Consider the following 19,214-nt stretch of genomic DNA (forward strand, 5'->3'; position numbering starts at 1 on the left):
GCTGGCACGGCTGCCTTGTCCGTAGCCTCTCCTTTTCGGTAGGAGCGGTGCTTGTCTGCATCCGAACAGGCAACTCCTTGGGCAGAGTAGGTTTTGGGTTTTTTTTTTGTTGTCTGAAATCACGTATTCGCATTATCAGTTCTGCTATGATGCTGCTAGAACCCAGTGAGAATGTAAGTAGGGAATCATATCGAAGATGAGGTTTGTTCATCAGTATGTGGAGACTTGTTTACCGGGTTGAAGTCAACTGGGCAAGCAGTTGGCTGGAATTGTAAGAATATGTCATCAACAGCACGGCGCTCGGTCTTCTGAAGATGCAGAATATGCCCCAAAATCTTTGGGTGTATACATAAATACTGCAATCACTGATAACTCTTCATCAGCTCGCTGTGATAGTTTCTATTACGTGTTTATGGACAGAAATGTGAAATTGGTATTAAATACTTTTTCTGCTGTGTCTTGCAAGACGTAAGTGGACGCCTGAGTTCCCACTGTTTGTGGTTGTTAAGTCATCTTGATTTTATTCAAAACTGCCCCTTCCCCCCACCTCCCTTTCTCCCCCCGGTTATAAAAGGTACTGTATGACAACTGTCTTTCAGTGATGAACTGTCACTTCATCACATTCTAGCATGTTTCATAATATTTTCTTTTTGTGTGGTAGTACTTTTCATATGGATGCTGACTTTTCTGTAACAAAGCAGTATTTGAATAGAGGCCAAGGTTAATTTGAAGGTTGGGAGGCAACCCAAAGTCTGTGTTGCATAAGGAGTCATGAGACGTTAAGATGGAAAGTAGGGAGGACTTATTAGAATTTTAAAGTGACTTGTATAAGGTGCAAAGTATCAGTAATGCCTGGAAGTATGTACTTTGATGTATGGTGTTTACAACAGCTGTGACTAAAATTCACCTGGCTTTATTTTCCTTCTATCATGGCAGGTTAGTGCTGTAATGAAATACGCATGCAGATTCGAAAGTTCTTATCTTTGAAGGTTTTGACTGTATGCAGCTCCCAGCCATATGAAAATACAGTCATCAAACAAACTTGAGTCCAAAAGTGGCATGAGAATTCTTCTTAGAACTACTGTGTGGGTTTCTTCTTTTTTCCCTCTTCCTTCACACTGATGGAACTTGTTTTGTGTGCCCCACATAACATTATCCTGAAACAGAAGTGAATATATCTTGCCATTTTAAAGAAGAAAAAAAAGTTTGTACTCCTAATGTGAATGCTAGAAAGAACCTTTTGGAAAGTCTGCCTACACGAAAGAGACTGCACAGCCTCAGAGCTGTTCATTTTTTTGATAGGTTTAGTTTCAGAAAGTTGTGGGTTTAGCTACTGCTTCTGGTAGTCTTAAATATTAGCGTTGTAGAAGAAGTGTTTTTAGAAAACAGTATAGCATGTTGGTTGTGCTACTTCTACAAACTTTTATTAATTGTTGCATGCATGGTTTAAACTAATATGCAAGGGTGTTTTTCTACCCTTGAGGTAATCACGCAAAAGGTATTGTAAAAGGCATAAGTGAATCAGAAAGGCACCAAAAGTTTCCTTAAGACTAAGGATACACTTTTTTTGGTTTCTCTTCTGTCTTTTACTGAGCTCTTGCAAGGGCTTTGTGGAGGAGAAAGTCAGAGGTATAGGTATAGACATTATAGTCCTACCATGGTGTGGTTAACCTACTGGGCTGCTTAGACTTTCCAAGCGCTTCAAGATAAACAGGGCTCTGTTAAAAGTTTTGTTTTTGTCAATGGGCTGAGTGAAACTTGGTCACTGCTTCAAGATGACAGAAGTATTAGTGACTTTAAAAAGTCATTGTGTGGTGGGCTGGAGAGGTCTGAAGGAGTATGTCACATGTTAAGACTTACCAGAATCCAATCCCAAGTTTGTTTTTTCAAGAGTCATAGTTGTCAGTAAAGGGTGGTGAAGCAGTACACAGGGGTTTTGTCTCACGGGCTGCCCTAGAGTGGGGTTGAGGTGGAAGTCTCTGTGTGTACACAGAACACGTGGGAAGGATGGAAATGTCTGTAATGAAGGAGGTTGGAGAGGAAAATGGAGAAACTTGGGATGCCATCTCTAGGATCTGTTTATTTCCATCACATTGTAGCGAGCTTGCCTGTCTTAAATGAGTGTGGGGGAGTCATTAATATGAAACAAATCAATGGATTTCTCATTAGGAAAACTTAATACGTTGTGGTTTAGCTATGAGAAGCTGTGAGTTGCTTGTAGCTTTCATACTTCAGTACAGAAAATCTGTCAGGATAATGAGCTGATAATATTAATTTGTGCTGGGTGAATATCCTGAAATAAAATATTTTACACTTAATAGATTGAATCACAGAGTAGATGAATGAGCCTTTCATTAATGTTACTTGAATATGGTGGAGTCCTTTCTCTTACTTTAATATATGACATTAAGTTCTAATTCAAAAAGTTCATTTATAATGGCAGTTTGGGCAATTTCTAGTTTAAGATGGTAGATTAATCATAATAAAGCATAGATAAACATAACAAAGTATACGTATTATTTAAGCAGATGTTCCTTTGACGTAAGAAATATAAAGCTAAAGTGGTAACTTTCCTGGAAGCTTCTGGACATGCATTTCCTATTTGTAACCAGATACATGTTGGTGTTTTAAAATGTTTGTACAAATTTCAGTGTAGGTTAGGATTTCAAGCATACTTAAGGAATCGCGTTTATGCTTACAGCTTTATGCTAATGAAGTGGTGAATGACGAATAAAGAACCTAGATATTTTGGGAATTCAAGCCAGGTAGAGTGGCGTGTGTTGCATATTAGTAAAAACACATTGGAAATGCAGTTATCCTGTCAAACGTCTTTCATGTGGTTATTCACGTAACTGCGTTTAAACAAAGGCGTATGCAACTCTCCCTGTATATTCTGCCTCATCCAGAACTCTGGGTGTAGGTGTGAATAATTGTTCTTTCCTCTGACTTTGTGGGTTGCCTGTTGGGGTAAAAAAAAAAAAATAATCAAAAAACCCCCGAAAAGCCAAAAAACCAAAACAAACCTGAAGGCTAGTCCAGTTCAGTACACTCTTCTATGAGATACAGATGGGAATTTTGTCCATTTACAGTAATTAAAACACTTGAAGCAGCACTTCAGCTGTCAATATAGAAGTTGGAACCCTGTAAAGTTGCTGGTAACAAGAGTGAAGTTAATTTTTTTTCTTCACTACCCATTTTCATTTATAGAACTTGGAAAGAAGGGCAACTACTTGGGAGGGGATGAGTAATTTTATTCTGGTGTGTTTCCCGTGGTTCAGGTGGGTGGATGCTACTGGCAGAAGGGTAGGTTGGTACAGATATAGAGCCCATATGGATGGATGGATGTCAGTTTAGTACAACTAACTGTGGATTTAGTGTTAACTGATCATAATGTGTGACTCAGATATTTGAGATTGCCATGTTATGAACTTCTTTCATTTGTATTGTTTGTTTTTTCTTCTTAGAATAACAGAACAGAAGTTAGAACAGAGTCCTTTACAAACATTGCCCTGGCTCCTAACAGTTAATCAACGTGCTCCAGGAAAAACTGAGGCCCGCAACCATGGGGTCTCTGGAGCTGACGTACCTTTCTTGTTCCATTTTCTACAGTACCCAGCAAAATAGGATTGTTGCCTTAGAGGAGCGTATGACCCCATATGTGTTGCAGATAGTCTTTTCTACTGGGATTTTTTTTAAGCAAGTGGCAGTACGCTCAGTACAGTGTTCCAACACGAGTTCCAACACGTGTCTTGAAGTTGTCTTGCAGTGACTGTTTTTTTAATTACAGGATCACTCTAAGTGTACAAGACGCTGAAGCTCTTAAGTAGCCTACAAGAATGGTTAACTTAGACTTGATATGGAAAGAAGGGGCAAAGGATGAGGATGGGCAGTTTCTTTCTAGTAAAAAAAAAAAGTTATGGTTTGCTGTCATTTGACAGGACACTTATTACAGCAGGGGTTAGGGCTTTTGTTAATCTTAGTCCTGTCATGGTTCAAGAGTCTAAAATCGTGATTCATCCTCTGCTCTTGCTGAAGTTCTTTTCCATAGCTCTTCCAGGCTAGTCATGGGCACTCACTTCAGTCTTCATGCTATGTGACTGTTGCTCTGTTCTTATGCCTCCATCCCTGTGCTGACGTTATCTTCTTCCACTCCTTTCTCCCTTACTACTTTTCAGCAGCTGCTCTTTTTCTAGCTCTCCCTCCCCCCATCCTCTCCTGTTGAGGTGGGGGAAACTGAACCTTAGCTCATGTTTTAAGGTTGAGGCTTCATATTTTTCTTGAAGCAAGATGGTCTTAACAAGCAATATTTCTGAACCACAGAAGACGTTCTTGGATTATACATGACTTGAACGCCCCTTCTTAAATAGCCAGACTTTTTTTTTTTTGAGCTAGTTCCAGAATCTAATGTAATTTTGCTCTATAGTATGCCCTGTGACACATAATGATTGACCAGGCATGCACTTTGTGTGGCTTAATATAGAGGGTGTTTAATTTCTGGTGTTGTGATATTGACTGCCTCTTGCTTTCAGAAACCAGATGCCCTGACCACCAGTTCTGGGAACCCAGTAGGGGATAAGCTTAATATTCTGACGGTAGGACCACGTGGACCTCTTCTTGTTCAAGATGTTGTTTTCACTGATGAGATGGCTCATTTTGACAGAGAGAGGATTCCTGAACGAGTTGTACATGCAAAAGGGGCAGGTGTGTTTAAAAAAAACCCATACCTTTTCTCTGTGTAGAATTAGACTTTTAAAAACTTTTGAGTTAACATGTAGCTTGTTACAGGTAAATTACATTATATTATCTATAATTTAGTATTGTAGATTATAATAAATAATTATATATTGACAACAGCAGGTAAGCTGTGTTTAAAAAGAAGTCAATGCCCAAACTTAAAACTGCTGAAAAAAACCCCAAAAGTTAGAAAAATATAGTTACAGCCCTTAGATTTTTACTGTATTTGCTGTAATCTCGGCTTCCCTTATCTGTTCCTACATACTACCCTATTCCTCTGGCAGGGAAGACTTAGACATTAAAATAGAGGTGGGTGTTCTCATGGTATTTGTTAGAGATTCTTGTCTTTGTCATCCTGTTTATATGTGTGCCAAAGCCAGATGACAATCCAATACTTAAGTTAGAAAAATCTCAAACAGCTCGTTTTAAAATTTGTTTTTGATCTTAGTAGGGTAGAACTAGCACCTTGAGTTTTGTTATGTATTGCTCTAGAGGAAGGAAAATATGGGACTGAATTTATAAGGTGAGTGTACATGGGAAAAATTCCTTTTGTGGGGGTAGGAAGAATTTTGTTGCTTCATGCAGCTTTACAGGTGGACCAAAAATTCTGCACCACATATTGGGATTAAAGAAATACTTGTCTTGCTTGGAGGTAAATATGCAGATCTAGGCAGAACAACATCCAAAAAATCGACTGTCTGTTATTTTGCACAGTAGGAATGAGCTCTGTCGCTCATGGGAACTGTTATCAGTTGAGGAGGGGAGTGAGCACCATCCAAATAGTAGTTTGTGTTAAGCAAATATCACTTCCTCATAATAAATTTGAGTGTGTTAGTGCATAGATAGGAATTGTGTTTAAACAGGTGTATTTCCATGCTTCTTTTGACTTTAAGTTGTATGTTGGACTACAGTGGAATAACAGCGATGCTGTGAAAGGAAGGTATCTAGTGCTGATATATTGAAATTGCTTTTCTACAGGAGCCTTTGGCTATTTTGAAGTCACTCATGATATTACTGCGTATTGTAAGGCAAAAGTGTTTGAACACATTGGAAAAAGAACTCCAATTGCCATACGATTCTCCACTGTTGGTAAGGCTCTGAAGTTGTGTCTTGCACATGTGCCATAGTTACACTGATAGCAATGTTTGCCTTGTGGAACACTTGATTTACTTAACGTAGTTTGAAATGCTTTCTGCCAACCAATTCCTCTGCTGTGAGGAAGTGTAAGACCTTAAGCAGCTTCCGCATCTTTCTGCCAGAACTCTCTGTAGACATTTTCCCATGTGGAACATGAGAGAAAGGATAGTCTGAGCTATTTTTTGTTCTGACAGAAAGCTTGCTTTGTTTCTGGATGGATCATAATCAACACATGCATGCTGCAATTTAACACTTGTCAGTTAAATACCTGTCATCATGCTGTAGGTATGTCTTGGGGATGAATGCTGTAAAGTTAGTACTAGGCAAAGAATAAAAACCAATCTTCTGTAATTAAACTCCTATTTCTTAAAGAGCTGAATGCATAAACTAGCAAAATAATGCATGTTTTAACTACTGTCATTTAATATGATCAATATCTTGTCTGATAGAAAAATGATCTTTCAGAAGCAGATGTTACTACTTTATCTGTGTTTAAAAGAAAAGAAATCCTAATGAGGATTCAATTCTGGAGAATATTGGAGAGGAATAGTCCAGCAAGGCTAAAGCTGCTGGTTTTGGCCTACTGGCTTTTCCCTGTGTCATCAAAATGTAAGGAGTCATTTCCCTGTGTCATCAAAATGTAAGGAGTCATTTCCCTGTGTCATCAAAATGTAAGGAGTCATGGAATGTTATATGGAGGAAAGACATGCAGCCAGGTTTAGTCTGCAGGCTGTGCTCAAGGGGGTTGCCTTTGTTGCCTTGCCCTTCCCTGCACTGTTGGAACATGTTTCTTCCTACCTATTCTGTACTTTTTTTTTTTTTTTGAGAGAGAGAATGTGTGTCCCTGTTTCATCATGATATTTAACATTAGCTGTTCCTGAATACTTCTTCAGCATTTTCGCTCGGGTATTGTGGTAGACGCTTTGGCTCTGGTATAAAGGACTACTCTGGATAAAGCATGAGGGGTTATAACTCTTCTATATTAAGTTCTTTTTTTTTTTTTTAATTAGGCAAGCCGTTTAGATCCTGCTTTCCAAATGATAGCTTTCACACTGGGATTAGATGCACTGAAACTAATGTGTTTAGCCAATTTAGCCTTATAAACTGATGTTGTGTCTGTTAGTGATAATGCATGTTCCACCCTTTTTTGGTTCAAGTAGATATACTTGTTCTTCTGTTCTCTTAACTGTGGCCCAAATGCTTGGGTAGGTGTCTGTTCATACTTTAGAAACTTCCAGTACCTGAAGTACTGTTGAAAATATGCTAAAAATTTATTTGTCTAGAAAACACTTAAATTAACCACACCATTTTAGAATTTTATGGCATATTCAAGTTCTGTACTTAGAATGTGTATGCATTTCCTATCGTAACACTTCTGTATGTTCATGTGTTTCTTCAAGCTGGAGAATCTGGGTCAGCTGATACAGTTCGTGACCCTCGAGGCTTTGCAATGAAATTCTATACGGAAGAGGGTAATTGGGATCTTGTGGGAAATAATACTCCTATCTTCTTTATTCGGGATGCAATGTTGGTGAGTAAGCACAAAAAAAGCAAGTATTTTGTGAAAGAGACCAGAAGTTTGTTCACATCTTGTCCTTGCCTCACTGAGAAGCAAAAGCTGTTGTTTTGACGCAATTAAACTTCGTTGTTTGTTAGACTGTCCAGACTTTTTTGACTTAAAGTAAAAAAAGTTTAGCACTAATGCTTGATTACTTATGTGGTTTCATACCACCAACAGCGCACACACGTCGTTGTTTGCTACTGCAAATGCCACAGCAGAATAGCCAGCGAGTAAGTACGTTATTGTGTTTTAGCGTTCAAATCAGCTGTTAATCCTGTAGACCTTTTTTTTTTTTCCACTCTGAGGCTACTTTAAATAAAAAGGAGTAATACTTTAAAGCTTCTTGTAATTCTTTTTATTAAACCTGATTTTTTTTTTTTTCCTCTTTGTCTTTTAATATAAGTCTAACCACACTTCAGAGGGACTCTTCTTGCGTGGAGGTGTTCTGCACCAATATTTTATACTATCTCTGTATTTATTTAGGAGTCAAATATCTAGTAAAGTTTAGATATACAAATTTGAAAAGATTTGCCTCTCACTGCATCAGTCACAAAATGAAAGCATTCTTTAGCTTTGAATAGTCTGTTTATCCTAATTGTAAATGTTTTACTTTACCCAAATTTTACTAGTCTGAAAATGAATTTGGTTGCAGCAGGGATATGGAAATAGAAGATTCTTTTCAGTGATCTTATAACTTGGTCTCATCTTTCAGTGTGCTGTTCCTTTCACAATTAAGTGTATTGAAAACACTGTTTTGTACCAGGAGTTTCTTAGTATATCCCATATAATTTGGAGGTGTTACAGAACTTTTTTTTTTTTTTCCCCCTCCTCTCCTTCCTCCATCCTTCACTTCTGGCCAAATTAGTTTCCATCCTTCATCCATAGTCAGAAGAGGAACCCTCAGACTCATTTGAAGGATCCAGACATGATGTGGGATTTCTGGAGTCTTCGCCCTGAGTCTTTGCACCAAGTAAGGTTCTCCTTTGGCTTTATTTTGTATGATTAAGAAAATCATGTTATGACAGCATATGTTTATAACAATCTCTTCCGTGTTTTATCTAGAAGTCTGCGTAATCTTCTAGGAACAGTACAGGTGAAAGGCCTACAATAACTTTTAAGGCTGCTATTACATGTATCCAGCCTTTTTTCTTTTAATGACTCTGCAATGGGTGGGAATCTTCTGTTTTCTTAATAATAATATTTTATAAAAGGATGAAGGGGAAGTTGCTAGGTTTTCTAACACTAAAGCAGTGGAGATTCTGATGAAGAACAAACTGCTGATGTTAGAGAACAGTAAAGTACTGGGAAAATAATGCTGTCATATGTAAGTGTATTTAAAGCTGTATGTATTGTGTAGAATATTAGATCAACTCCAAAAATTACTGGAATTCACAGTGCATTCTGATTATTCTGAAATGTATTTGTATCAGAATGCTATGCAAAAAAAGCCAATATAAAATTAAAAATATTGGTGTGAGTGGTTTTTTTTTTTTTAAAAAAAAAGGGGTGCGTACAGAACCCTTCCAGTAATTACTGTTTGGAAAAAGAAGTACCATAAGCACCGTTTATGATCATAAACGTAAAGAAAAGCAGCATTTTGAATACGTTTGTGTGGTGGTATGTTTACTGCTTGAAGATTTTGAAGTTGAGGACTTCAATTTTCAGATTTTGTCTTTAATCTGGAAAAAAATCTTACTTATATTTATAACTTGAATTATCCTGCTCTGTGCTTACATGGGAAATCATAACATTATCACAGGGTTTGTGTCTTGTACTTCACCAAATATTCTATGTGGGCGTAAAACTTCACATAGATTAATTCATAATTGTTCTTCGCGCAAAACCAAAGCAGTCTTTTTTTTCATTTACACTCTTAAAATAGAAATTCCTCAAGGAACATTAAGAATCTGGTGCAGATTAGTGCAATAAATGAACTTTGTCTCAAATGGTTACTTTATCCTTCATCTGGTAGGTCGGTTAATATTGTTTGATCCTTCTCTTTAGGTGTCTTTCTTGTTCAGTGATCGTGGTATTCCCGATGGTTATCGCCATATGAATGGATATGGATCACATACTTTTAAACTGGTTAATGCTAGTGGAAGAGCAGTTTATTGCAAATTCCATGTGAAGGTATTGTTGTGGGTTTGGTTTTTTTTCTTCAAGTTGTCTACTGGAAGTCTACATTACATTAGCTAAAACCAGTTTAAATAGATTGTCTAAACATGTTCTGTAACTCTTCAAGTTTAGTTAAGAAAAGGCTTATTAGTGCCTAGAGCCTATCAAAAAGGTGTGTGCGGGTTATTTTTGTATTGGTTCCATGCCTTTAACAAATATGATGGGTATGCGAATCTTGCTATGACACAGTAGGCATTTACTGGACAATAAAGAACTCCTCTTTGGGGAGCTGTCTGTTGATATTGGAGAACTTGGTCTATTTATGTGGTGAGCTTTGAACTCAGCTTATTGCATTTCAGCCTCATACCACTAGGTGTTTTGAGTGTAAAAATGTGCAAAAACTTCCTATCGGACTCCCTTGCTGTCACTCAGTGCAGCCACAAGAATCCTGTAGCTCTTGGGGCATGTGTTTTATTCAGTGTGTGATATATTCCTGTTTCCTGTTCATGGCTACACAGTAGTTTGGATTCAACAGGTGCTTCTTTAGGTAAAAATTCTCAGTCTGGATCTAGTTTTTGTTCCTGTTTATCTTCTGGATATGGGCTCTGTTGGTCTGGTATGTCTAAGATAGCCTCAGCTGTATGCCAAAATATAAAATTTGGAAAGGTGAGATTTGTGTAGAATCCAGAACTTTCAGCCCTGAGGAATGCAACTGTTTTATCAACTTTCTGTTGGCATGTCATCTGTAGGAAAAGGTGGGATGATGGGACAGTAAAGGAGTACTTTGCCCTGTAAAAGCAGAGGGGAAGCCTCTTTACTTGATGTGCTGCAGGGGTCATACGTTCAAGTTTGATGTCTTGCATTCTGTGATGTAGTACTACATGTTTATTTTGCTTTTGTCAGAGCTGATTTTTACCTGGAAGGCAGCTGTTTAATGTACTATGAGTCTCAACTGAAATATTAGAGAGATTGGAAAATGGACAATTGCATTCTCAGATTATAGGTCTTGTTAAAGTACATTCTTACTAGTGATTTCTGTAATACTTTCTGCATGTTGTAATTGGTGCTACTGCTTTTATTGCTCTTAGACTGACCAGGGCATCAAAAATCTTTCTGTTGAAGAAGCAGGAAGATTGGCTTCTACTGATCCGGATTATGGAATTCGTGATCTTTACAATGCCATTGCCAAGGGGGACTATCCGTCATGGTCTTTCTACATTCAAGTTATGACGTTTGAAGAAGCAGAGAAGTTCCCGTTTAATCCTTTTGATTTAACTAAGGTTATCTCTGATACTGTTGTGAATATTCAATTTCAGCTAGTTTAAGAAAGGTCAAGAGATCAAAATGTAGCAAATGCCAGAACTGAGTTGATTTATTAGAAAAAAAAAAAGTAAGTTTCCATGGAGTAGCACTGTTTTAGTGGGCCCTATCAATAAAGTTAGTCTGGCTTTTTTATTGTTCCCTTCTATTTTTTAAGTATACTTTTTATTACATGGTCACCATGAGTCAAATTCTGGAGATGAGATTGTATTGATTTTATATCTGATGTTACTTCTCATCAGTGAAATACGGATGGGGCTTCATTCCAGGCCTCTAAGTTACGACTGCGCTGCGTTTTTGAAGTGTGATCTCGGATCATATAGCCACACTCTGAACTTGCTAGTTTTAAGTGTTGTTGATAATGTAGCTTCTGAGTGTTGGTGTGATTTTTGTCCAGCTTCCAGTTGATATTCCAAGGAGTGGCTTCTTGAACAATACTAATGTCAACTTGTATTACTTCACCCCGCCCAATGTTGCGCTCTCAAAATGTTTAAAGACTTTTGAAAGTGCAGGCTAAGATGACAAAGAAAAGGCTAGTTAAGCTGGTTGCATTTTGAAGTAGCTAAAAAAATCAGGCTACCAGCTCCACCTACAATATTACATTCCTAAGCGTTTTTTCAAGTGCCTGTGGGTATTTCATTTAAGTAGTCAAGTGCTGAGATTATGCTGGGATGATGAAATAAGTTGCATTAATACTCCTGTATTAATTGGAACAGACGTCTTAAAATAAGTCATTTCTCAAAATGTTTCTTAGCAAAACATCAATTTCTTCAGTAATGTATTCTCTCAGTCAAGACTTAAATCAGGCAAATGCTGTCTAGTAATTATTCAAGCTGCATAATAGTATAACAACATTGATTTTAATGTATGTGTGTTATGTCTTATAGATTTGGCCACATGGTGACTACCCTCTCATCCCTGTGGGAAAGCTTGTCTTGAACAGGAATCCTGTTAATTACTTTGCAGAGGTAGAACAGATGGCATATGATCCTAGCAACATGCCACCTGGTATTGAACCTAGCCCTGATAAAATGCTGCAGGTAAACGACAGTGCACATAAGATCTTACCTGAAGTTACATGTGCTTTGTGTTTATGAAAGTGTTCCTCTCCCTGTTTGTGTAGCAGCAGTAAACTGTTACTTGTTAGTTATGTAGTGATTGATTGATTGGTTGTGTTTTAATGATCACCATTTGATGTGCTCATTCAAAATTTAAGTAGAAAAAGCATGGGAAAGAACTAAAGGAATAGAAGACCTAAAATTGAAAGGGCTTCTGTAACAACTACCAAAGTTGATAGTAAAATCTGTCAGTTTGACAAGAAGTAGGGGTTACAACCATAGCAGCAATATGCATGTTTATTTGTGCTTTTACAGTATATCTTAGGAGTGGGAGAGGTGGACTTCAAATACTCTGAAATACAGATGTAACTAATCCCTGACACAAACCACAAGACTGTCTTTTTTTTAGAAGTAGTATCAGAATATCTGATAAGTATCTGTCTGCAGTAGACTGTACTGTCTGCAGAATCATGGCTGTCTGTGTGTTGTACTTTTTCAGCTTAAAACCAGATCGTTATTTCAAATGATAACAAGGTATTTTGACAGTTTTAACTGGATAAACTCTTGAACCATCATTTAGTTGTTCTGCCTCTCTTCACTCCCACAAACTTCATGGTCAGAATCCAGTCTGTCTTGTTGACATCCAGATGTCACAGAACTGCTTCAGATTCAGCTCAGTAATTAAATAAGAGACTGATATTTCAGATGTAATAAATTTTTAAATCTAAGGTTGAAAATAAGTGGGAAATACTCACTAGTAATGTTTAGCACTGTTAGTCCTTTTCATCTCTGCATGTGTAACCGTTTTCCTGCTTTGGAATAGGTTTAGCATTCTGAAATGGGTAGGAAATACCCAAGCTGTATAACTGCAACGCAACGCATTGCTGGTATTCCAGCAATGTTAGTTTGTGGCTGTCACTTTGGACATAATTTTAAGTATGTCAGAAATATATGTGCAAAGGAAACGGTTTTCTCCCTTGTACTATTTAATGTATAGTGCTTTGAATTGGCATATGCCACCTAGGTGACTTTCAGCAAGTAATAGCAGTTAATGTTTGATACATGTTTTAGGGTCGTCTTTTTTCATATCCTGACACTCACAGACACCGTCTGGGACCTAACTATCTACAAATTCCTGTGAACTGCCCCTTCAGAACTCGTGTGGCCAATTACCAGAGGGATGGACCGATGTGTGTTTCTGACAACCAAGGTAGTAAAGAAAATATCTTTAAATATGATATGTACTCATGTACTGCAGAATTCTTTTCTGTTCACAGGGGAAATAAGATACTTGCTGAACAGATAATTTTACTGGATATTACTAACTGCTTATACTGTGAGAAAAGCTACCTTTTCTCCTTAACCATTCAGTGTCTGTTGTGACTTTTTCACCGACTCAGACTGACCACTGTTTAACTTCCTGAGCTTCAGACTTCCCAGTCTATCTTTTTTTTTTTTGTGGGAAAGCTGTTCTTTACCTCTCATGATTTTTGTCAACCTTTTAGTACCTCTCCTTATATCACTAGGTCCTCTTTGAGATTAGTTGGCTTCACCTTCAGTTGTTACAAATCCACCATAGTCCCTAAAGCCATTCCTAATACTTTCTAACTTGGCACTCACCAGCAATCAAAGTAATTTACTTCAAACTGTTCCAAATGAATTCCAGATCTATGTTGTGATAGGTATTGGCATATCTTAGAACCCATAGTTGTGCATGATTAAAGTTACGTGCATTTCTGCTCTCCATGTGAATTGCGTGGCAAATAAAACTATTTGCAGAAAAGCAATTTTCATCCACTCTTTTGGTATTATGAGGTCTTGTGTCAGTATAGTCAGCTTTGATTCTGACTTAATTAAAGTTTGCAGAAGCTAACCTGTCAGTTTATTATTTGCTTCCTTTTCAGGTGACTTTATGAATGTGTTGAATAGTACTAGTGCTCACATAGATCCTTGAGGAGGGTCTACCTGATTCATTCTTCTTACTACAAAAAGTGACCTTTTCCTCTGTTAATGTTCTTGATATGATGCTACTTGACAGGATACTGATTTTTTTATCCTGTTACCTCCTGTTTGAGGGAATCTTGCTGAAAGCATTCTTAATTCTGAATATGTTGCATTGCCTTCATTGCTCATATTTGTTTATCCACTGCATGTTTCTTGTCAGTCGTGTACAAGTATTGATTCTCAAAACTCTGCTGTGAAACGTAACCTTGCTTGTGTAGATTACAGAATGAATCATTTGTGTCTTTTTTAAGACTAAAAGAAGCATATGGATGTTCCTTATACAACTTCCGCCTTTTTTAAATACTTGATAGTCTCTTAACCATAAATGTTTTTCAGTTGTATGTATGTAACTTCTTCTTGCTACAAATAGACTAATTTTTAATTTTGTAAACTCTTGGGGAGGTGGGGGGAAAGAGGGGGTTTCTTTTTGGGTCTGGAAAGTAGAATGTTTGTCATCTTTCGATACTTCTTTAGAATGTGTGTATATGTCTTCTGTTAATCCAGGAAAGGAGACTTTGAATGCTTGGGCAGGCAGTGAAGAGTTTGTTTAGAAGTGGGGGGTGGGGTGGGAAACACAAACCAAAACCCACCACAAAAACAGGTGAAGCTTAAGTTGTGTTTAAAAACTTACAAATCCACCTTTGAGAGAAAAAAGGGGGTTTGCAGGAGAACACCCCCAGTCAGATGAGTTTGGTAAGGTCCCTAGTTGATGTTCCTTTAAAGACTTCTGGCAATGTGCTTATTGAAGGGGACTTAATTGAAAAACTTCTAAAATATGTCAGAGGGGTGGTTTCACAGAAGTTAAATTACTACTTCTTTCTACTTCTAGACAAAAATCTATTCTAAACTTAATATATAATACCTAAATGTGTTGGAGAAAAGTGTATTTGCATTTTTAAATTTAAAGACTGACTTTGATATGCTCATTCCACTTTGTTAATCTGCTTTACTTTCTGATTTCCAAGAGGTTGCAAAAGACAAGTGTAAATGCCAAGACTAGAAATTTAGCCTCTGTTCAGCACGTTATGTTCTGTCAGCATTTGCTCAATAGTGACTGTTTCACACTTGAGCATAAACAAGGATATACTTAAGCTATGCCTCGTGCCAAAACCTCTGCATTCCTCTGGGCTATGGATTCTAATACCTTCAGAGGGAGAAGAGGGAAATATTTGTAAAATAAGAACTTGAAAACAGCTAATCCTGTCGACGAACAGTTAATAAGTTCATTTTTATGCAGTTCTGTAAGTTCATTATGTGTTTAAAGTAGTCCCCCTACATAGTTAAGATGAGTAGTACTTCAGATATGTAGAAGAGACTGTATTTTTGTTCTTCCTTGGACTAAAACTTTGAATACCTTCCATGACTACTCAGACAATCTTAGTGAACAGTGTTGTTGTGGGAGTGGCCAGACCGCCGTATTTCTGAAACAAATCCATTAAAAAAAAAAAAAAAAGTATTGAAATTCTGTTTAAGTGCTGTTATTGAAGTACTGGCTTGAGGACAAAGCTCTTGATATTCAGCTCTATCTTTCTGTTGACAGAAAAATGCTGACAACTGTTTTTGTTAAAGTGAATTATAATTAAGTAATTGATCTAGGTTCTTCTAGGCAAACATGATTTTCTGTCTTCTGACTTAATCTGAGAAAATCAGCATCTGATTGTTCTGGGGTTTTTTGGGGGGGTTGTTTGTGTTCAGGTGGTGCCCCAAACTATTATCCAAATAGTTTTACTGGTCCAGAAGATCAGCCTTTGGTAAAGGAGAGCCGCATGTTTGTTTCGGGAGATGTGCAGCGCTTTGATAGTACAGATGAAGATAATGTGACTCAGGTATGATGTATGAAGAGAGTTATATTGCTTGTTACATAAAATGAGTTCATAGGATGAGTCTAGAAAGTATTAAGAATCATTCAAACATGGCTCTTCCCTGAAGCATCTGGGCTAACCTGAGATTCATGTCTCATGAGAGCTTGAAGATCTCCATACAGCTTAATTTTGTGAATAACTGAATTTTTGCTGACAGGATGGTTAGTGAATTCTCAGACTTTTGCCATCTGTATTCTGGGCACAAATATTTAGAGGTTGTGACTTTGTCTTCTTGTGATTGGTGTCTGCTAGGATGTGGATGTACAGTCATGATCATCAATTCCTGGGTTTGACCTCAACAACAATGTTTGTTTTCATTAATTCAATAAGCACCAATTATTTCAAGTTACAAATAGAAAGTGTTATTAGCAGGTTTGCAAAAAAACCCCAACAAACCTCACATAAATTGGTTGCTTTTTAATTATTTTTGAGTATTTTAAGTGGAGCCTGACTAGTAAGTGAAAGCTCTTCTTTTTCAGTAATAATGAATCCTGAAAGACTAGTATTATTGGCTGCTACAGGTAGAGTGACTTGCTCTTGTGAATTTCAAAATAAAACGTTCTTTCTAATCTTAAGGTGCGAGAATTCTATACCAAAGTGCTGAAGGAGGATGAACGCCAAAGACTCTGTAAAAACATTGCTGATCATCTTAAAGATGCGCAGCTCTTCATTCAGAAGAGAGCTGTAAGTGGCCTATTTGGTCTTTAGCCTTTTCCTTTTATTCCAAGTTTTCTTGCAGTCTAGTCTTCTAGATACTGCCATTTTGACAGTTACAACTTCTAGATTTTGCTTACGTAGGTATTATCAATACAGAACACTTAAATGTGTGTGTGCTTTCATAATATAAATAATGTATAATGTGTTAAAGTAACTTTTTCCTGATGGGAAGAATGGGATTGACAGTGAACATGAAGGATGTCATTGTGTTTAGTGTGGTGATTTGAAAATCAGGTGACTGTCAGTGTAGTATTTTGCTCTAAGCAGGGAAAAGATAGTGAGGGTCAGGGAGGAATTGGATCGTCGTCTTTCCCAGTGTAACTTTCTTCAAATCAGGAAATTTCTATGTGAGATAATAGAAATACTGTTTAAAGTTGTTCATAGTTTTGGTTTTGTTTTGGTTTGGTTTTGGTTTTTTTTTTCTTCCTGGCTGATCAGAATGGAACTTTTAGAAAAGAGTTTTCTTCCTTATGAAATGTCCTGCTTGGAGATCACAGAGCAGAAAATGTGTTAAATAATACATTTGAAGTGGAAGAAAAAATTCTTCTTGTCCTCTCTGATCTGTCTTCCTGTTCAGGTGAAAAACTTCACTGATGTTCATCCTGACTATGGTGCCCGTATTCAGGCTCTGCTGGACAAATACAATGCTGACAGTGGGAAAAAGGTACATTAATGGCTTACCTCATAGTCAAAAGTCAGCTACGTATCTCAGCTTTTTTGTAAATCCAACAAAGTGAAAAATTGGTCTTGATTCCCATCTGGTGTAAACGGGACAAGTCAGTGCGTGTAGAATTACAGAGTGAGGAAACATTACTCTAAATTCATGTAATTAAATGTTGATTAACCAGTGATGTACAATTACTTGGTTTCAGTTGAGTTTTTGTAAGGCTTCTGGAAGATAACTCCATGATATGCGATGTGTTCAGGTCGATTCTTTGTAATAGTAGTGAAACATTTCCACAAGCCTTTTCTGGGCTCAGTGCTTGCTATACAGAATAACAAAATTGTTGCTTCAAGTACTTTTTCCCTCAACTTCCCCTAACTACCTTTAATGGAACTTGCTTTGAATATTTCTTTTGTATGTTTTCAGGAGGTGATCAGGACCTATACACAGTCCACATCTCGTGTGTCTGCCAAAGAAAGATCCAACTTGTAAAGCTTGCTGCAGAGAGACACTGAGTTGTGCGTCCTTACAACTGCAGGACAGGCTGCTGAAGATGTTAATGGATAGCAGGCTTCCGCACAAGTACAGCAGCCTTCTTACAAACTTGATTTGTTAAGCTTTCAAGTGCCTGTGTCTGTATTGGAAACTAGGTAACAGAAGCTAACAATCCCAGTGCCTTTCAACACCCGTGCTTTACTGCTTGTTAACAACATATGGTGGCTTTAAGGAAATTCATGATGAAAAATTGTCTTCATTTCTAGAAGCTAACATAACTAATCGAAGTACTGTTTCATTCTCTTTTGTTGGAGGACTTTCCTGGCTGTATCACACAATAGAACATCTGTAATGATACTGTGATTATCCTTATGGATAAACTCATTCGTGTTAAAAAGTTCACGTTGCGCAGTATTTCTAATAAAATCATTAGCTATATGTAATTGTAGACACTTCCTTTGATTTTTCATTTTTGGCCGTCCAGAAGTAAAATGATAGACACCAGTTGGAGTAAAATCTTGGTTATGTCTCATTGCTTATGATAGAAATGAAGCTGAAGTTTTAATATGTAATTTTTATTCCCAGTATATATTTTAGGATAATCTTTGCTTACTAATGCTAGGTTGAAATGAGGTTGACCTAAGGAAGATAGGCAAGGATATTTTCTTATTATATAACACTTTACAACTAAATTGGTTACATCTTACAGATCTTTGGGTGGGGAGAAATTGTTCTTTAAGAATTCAGATAGAAAAATACTGATTTTCCAAGTGTCTGAGCAATTAACCTCCTGATGCATTAATACATTTCTCTTGGCCAAATTCAAGCTCAAGCGCTTTCAAAACTATTCCAATGGTTCCTGAAATTCTGTTGTTTTGCTGTCATAATCTGATGTCGCTATCTGTTGATCAAGCCAGATCTAGTTTTCGGAGTTAGACTGTAATTGAAGTGGCATGTTTGTATGAATGTGGGTATCTATAGCTAGATATATGTATAAAACCTGGTTTTAGGCATGTTGTAGTGTTGCCTACTAGTTGTGATTCAGTTAATCAGTGCAAAAGACTTTTTGGAACCTTTTGGATTGAGAAGTATTCCCTGTTACTGTTCCTTGGATCCAAAGGGGTTTCTTTAGCTTAATAGTGTATTTTTTTCTATTCAGTCTTGGAGTATATTGCTTAATCAGGCCTTGCCAATTGGCACAAAATAAAATGTTCTTATTTGAGAACTTAGAACAATAGTTAAATGATAATAATGGACTTTCTGGAGACAGCTTTGGTTGAATCGAGTAGCTTGTCTAAGGAAGCATGTTACCAGCATCAAAGTGCTTTTCTGTAAAAGCATACAACCAAACCAAGGCTTAAACTACTGTTTTATAAGTGCCCAAAATCCCACCTAGTATTTTTTGTTAGATAATTATTTGGGAAGTGTTACCCAGTTACGGGGTAGCTAGTGTCCAAGCTGACTGTTGGTGTTCTGAATAACAAATAGCATACCTGTTGCACATTGAAGTTAGTGGTAACGGACCAGAAGGGTTTCGGAAGCATGCT

General features: G+C 37.2%; 1 protein-coding gene across 1 annotated transcript; it reads left to right on the plus strand.

The window, feature by feature from the left end:
- The first annotated feature begins 4,527 nt into the window (after positions 1-4,527).
- On the plus strand, positions 4,528-18,113 carry CAT (catalase). The gene is made up of 12 exons (XM_010156030.1): positions 4,528-4,701; positions 5,713-5,823; positions 7,272-7,402; positions 8,298-8,402; positions 9,437-9,562; positions 10,636-10,827; positions 11,755-11,907; positions 12,997-13,135; positions 15,625-15,755; positions 16,368-16,475; positions 17,086-17,172; positions 17,599-18,113. Exons 1-12 carry the CDS (start codon positions 4,644-4,646, stop codon positions 17,662-17,664), a joined length of 1,407 nt encoding a protein of 468 aa, XP_010154332.1. The 5' UTR covers positions 4,528-4,643; the 3' UTR covers positions 17,665-18,113.
- Positions 18,114-19,214: the final 1,101 nt, after the last annotated feature.

Source organism: Eurypyga helias, unplaced genomic scaffold, assembly GCF_000690775.1.
Source record: "Eurypyga helias isolate BGI_N326 unplaced genomic scaffold, ASM69077v1 scaffold2727, whole genome shotgun sequence".
Lineage (NCBI taxonomy): Eukaryota > Metazoa > Chordata > Aves > Eurypygiformes > Eurypygidae > Eurypyga > Eurypyga helias.

Excerpts from the sequence above, each read along its gene's own strand:
- CAT (XM_010156030.1), top strand. The coding sequence starts at position 4,644 with ATGGCTCATTTTGACAGAGAGAGGATTCCTGAACGAGTTGTACATGCA. Across the intron at positions 8,403-9,436 it reads GCCCTGAGTCTTTGCACCAA|GTGTCTTTCTTGTTCAGTGA; the intron begins GTAAGGTTCTCC and ends CCTTCTCTTTAG. Across the intron at positions 13,136-15,624 it reads GTGTGTTTCTGACAACCAAG|GTGGTGCCCCAAACTATTAT; the intron begins GTAGTAAAGAAA and ends GTTTGTGTTCAG.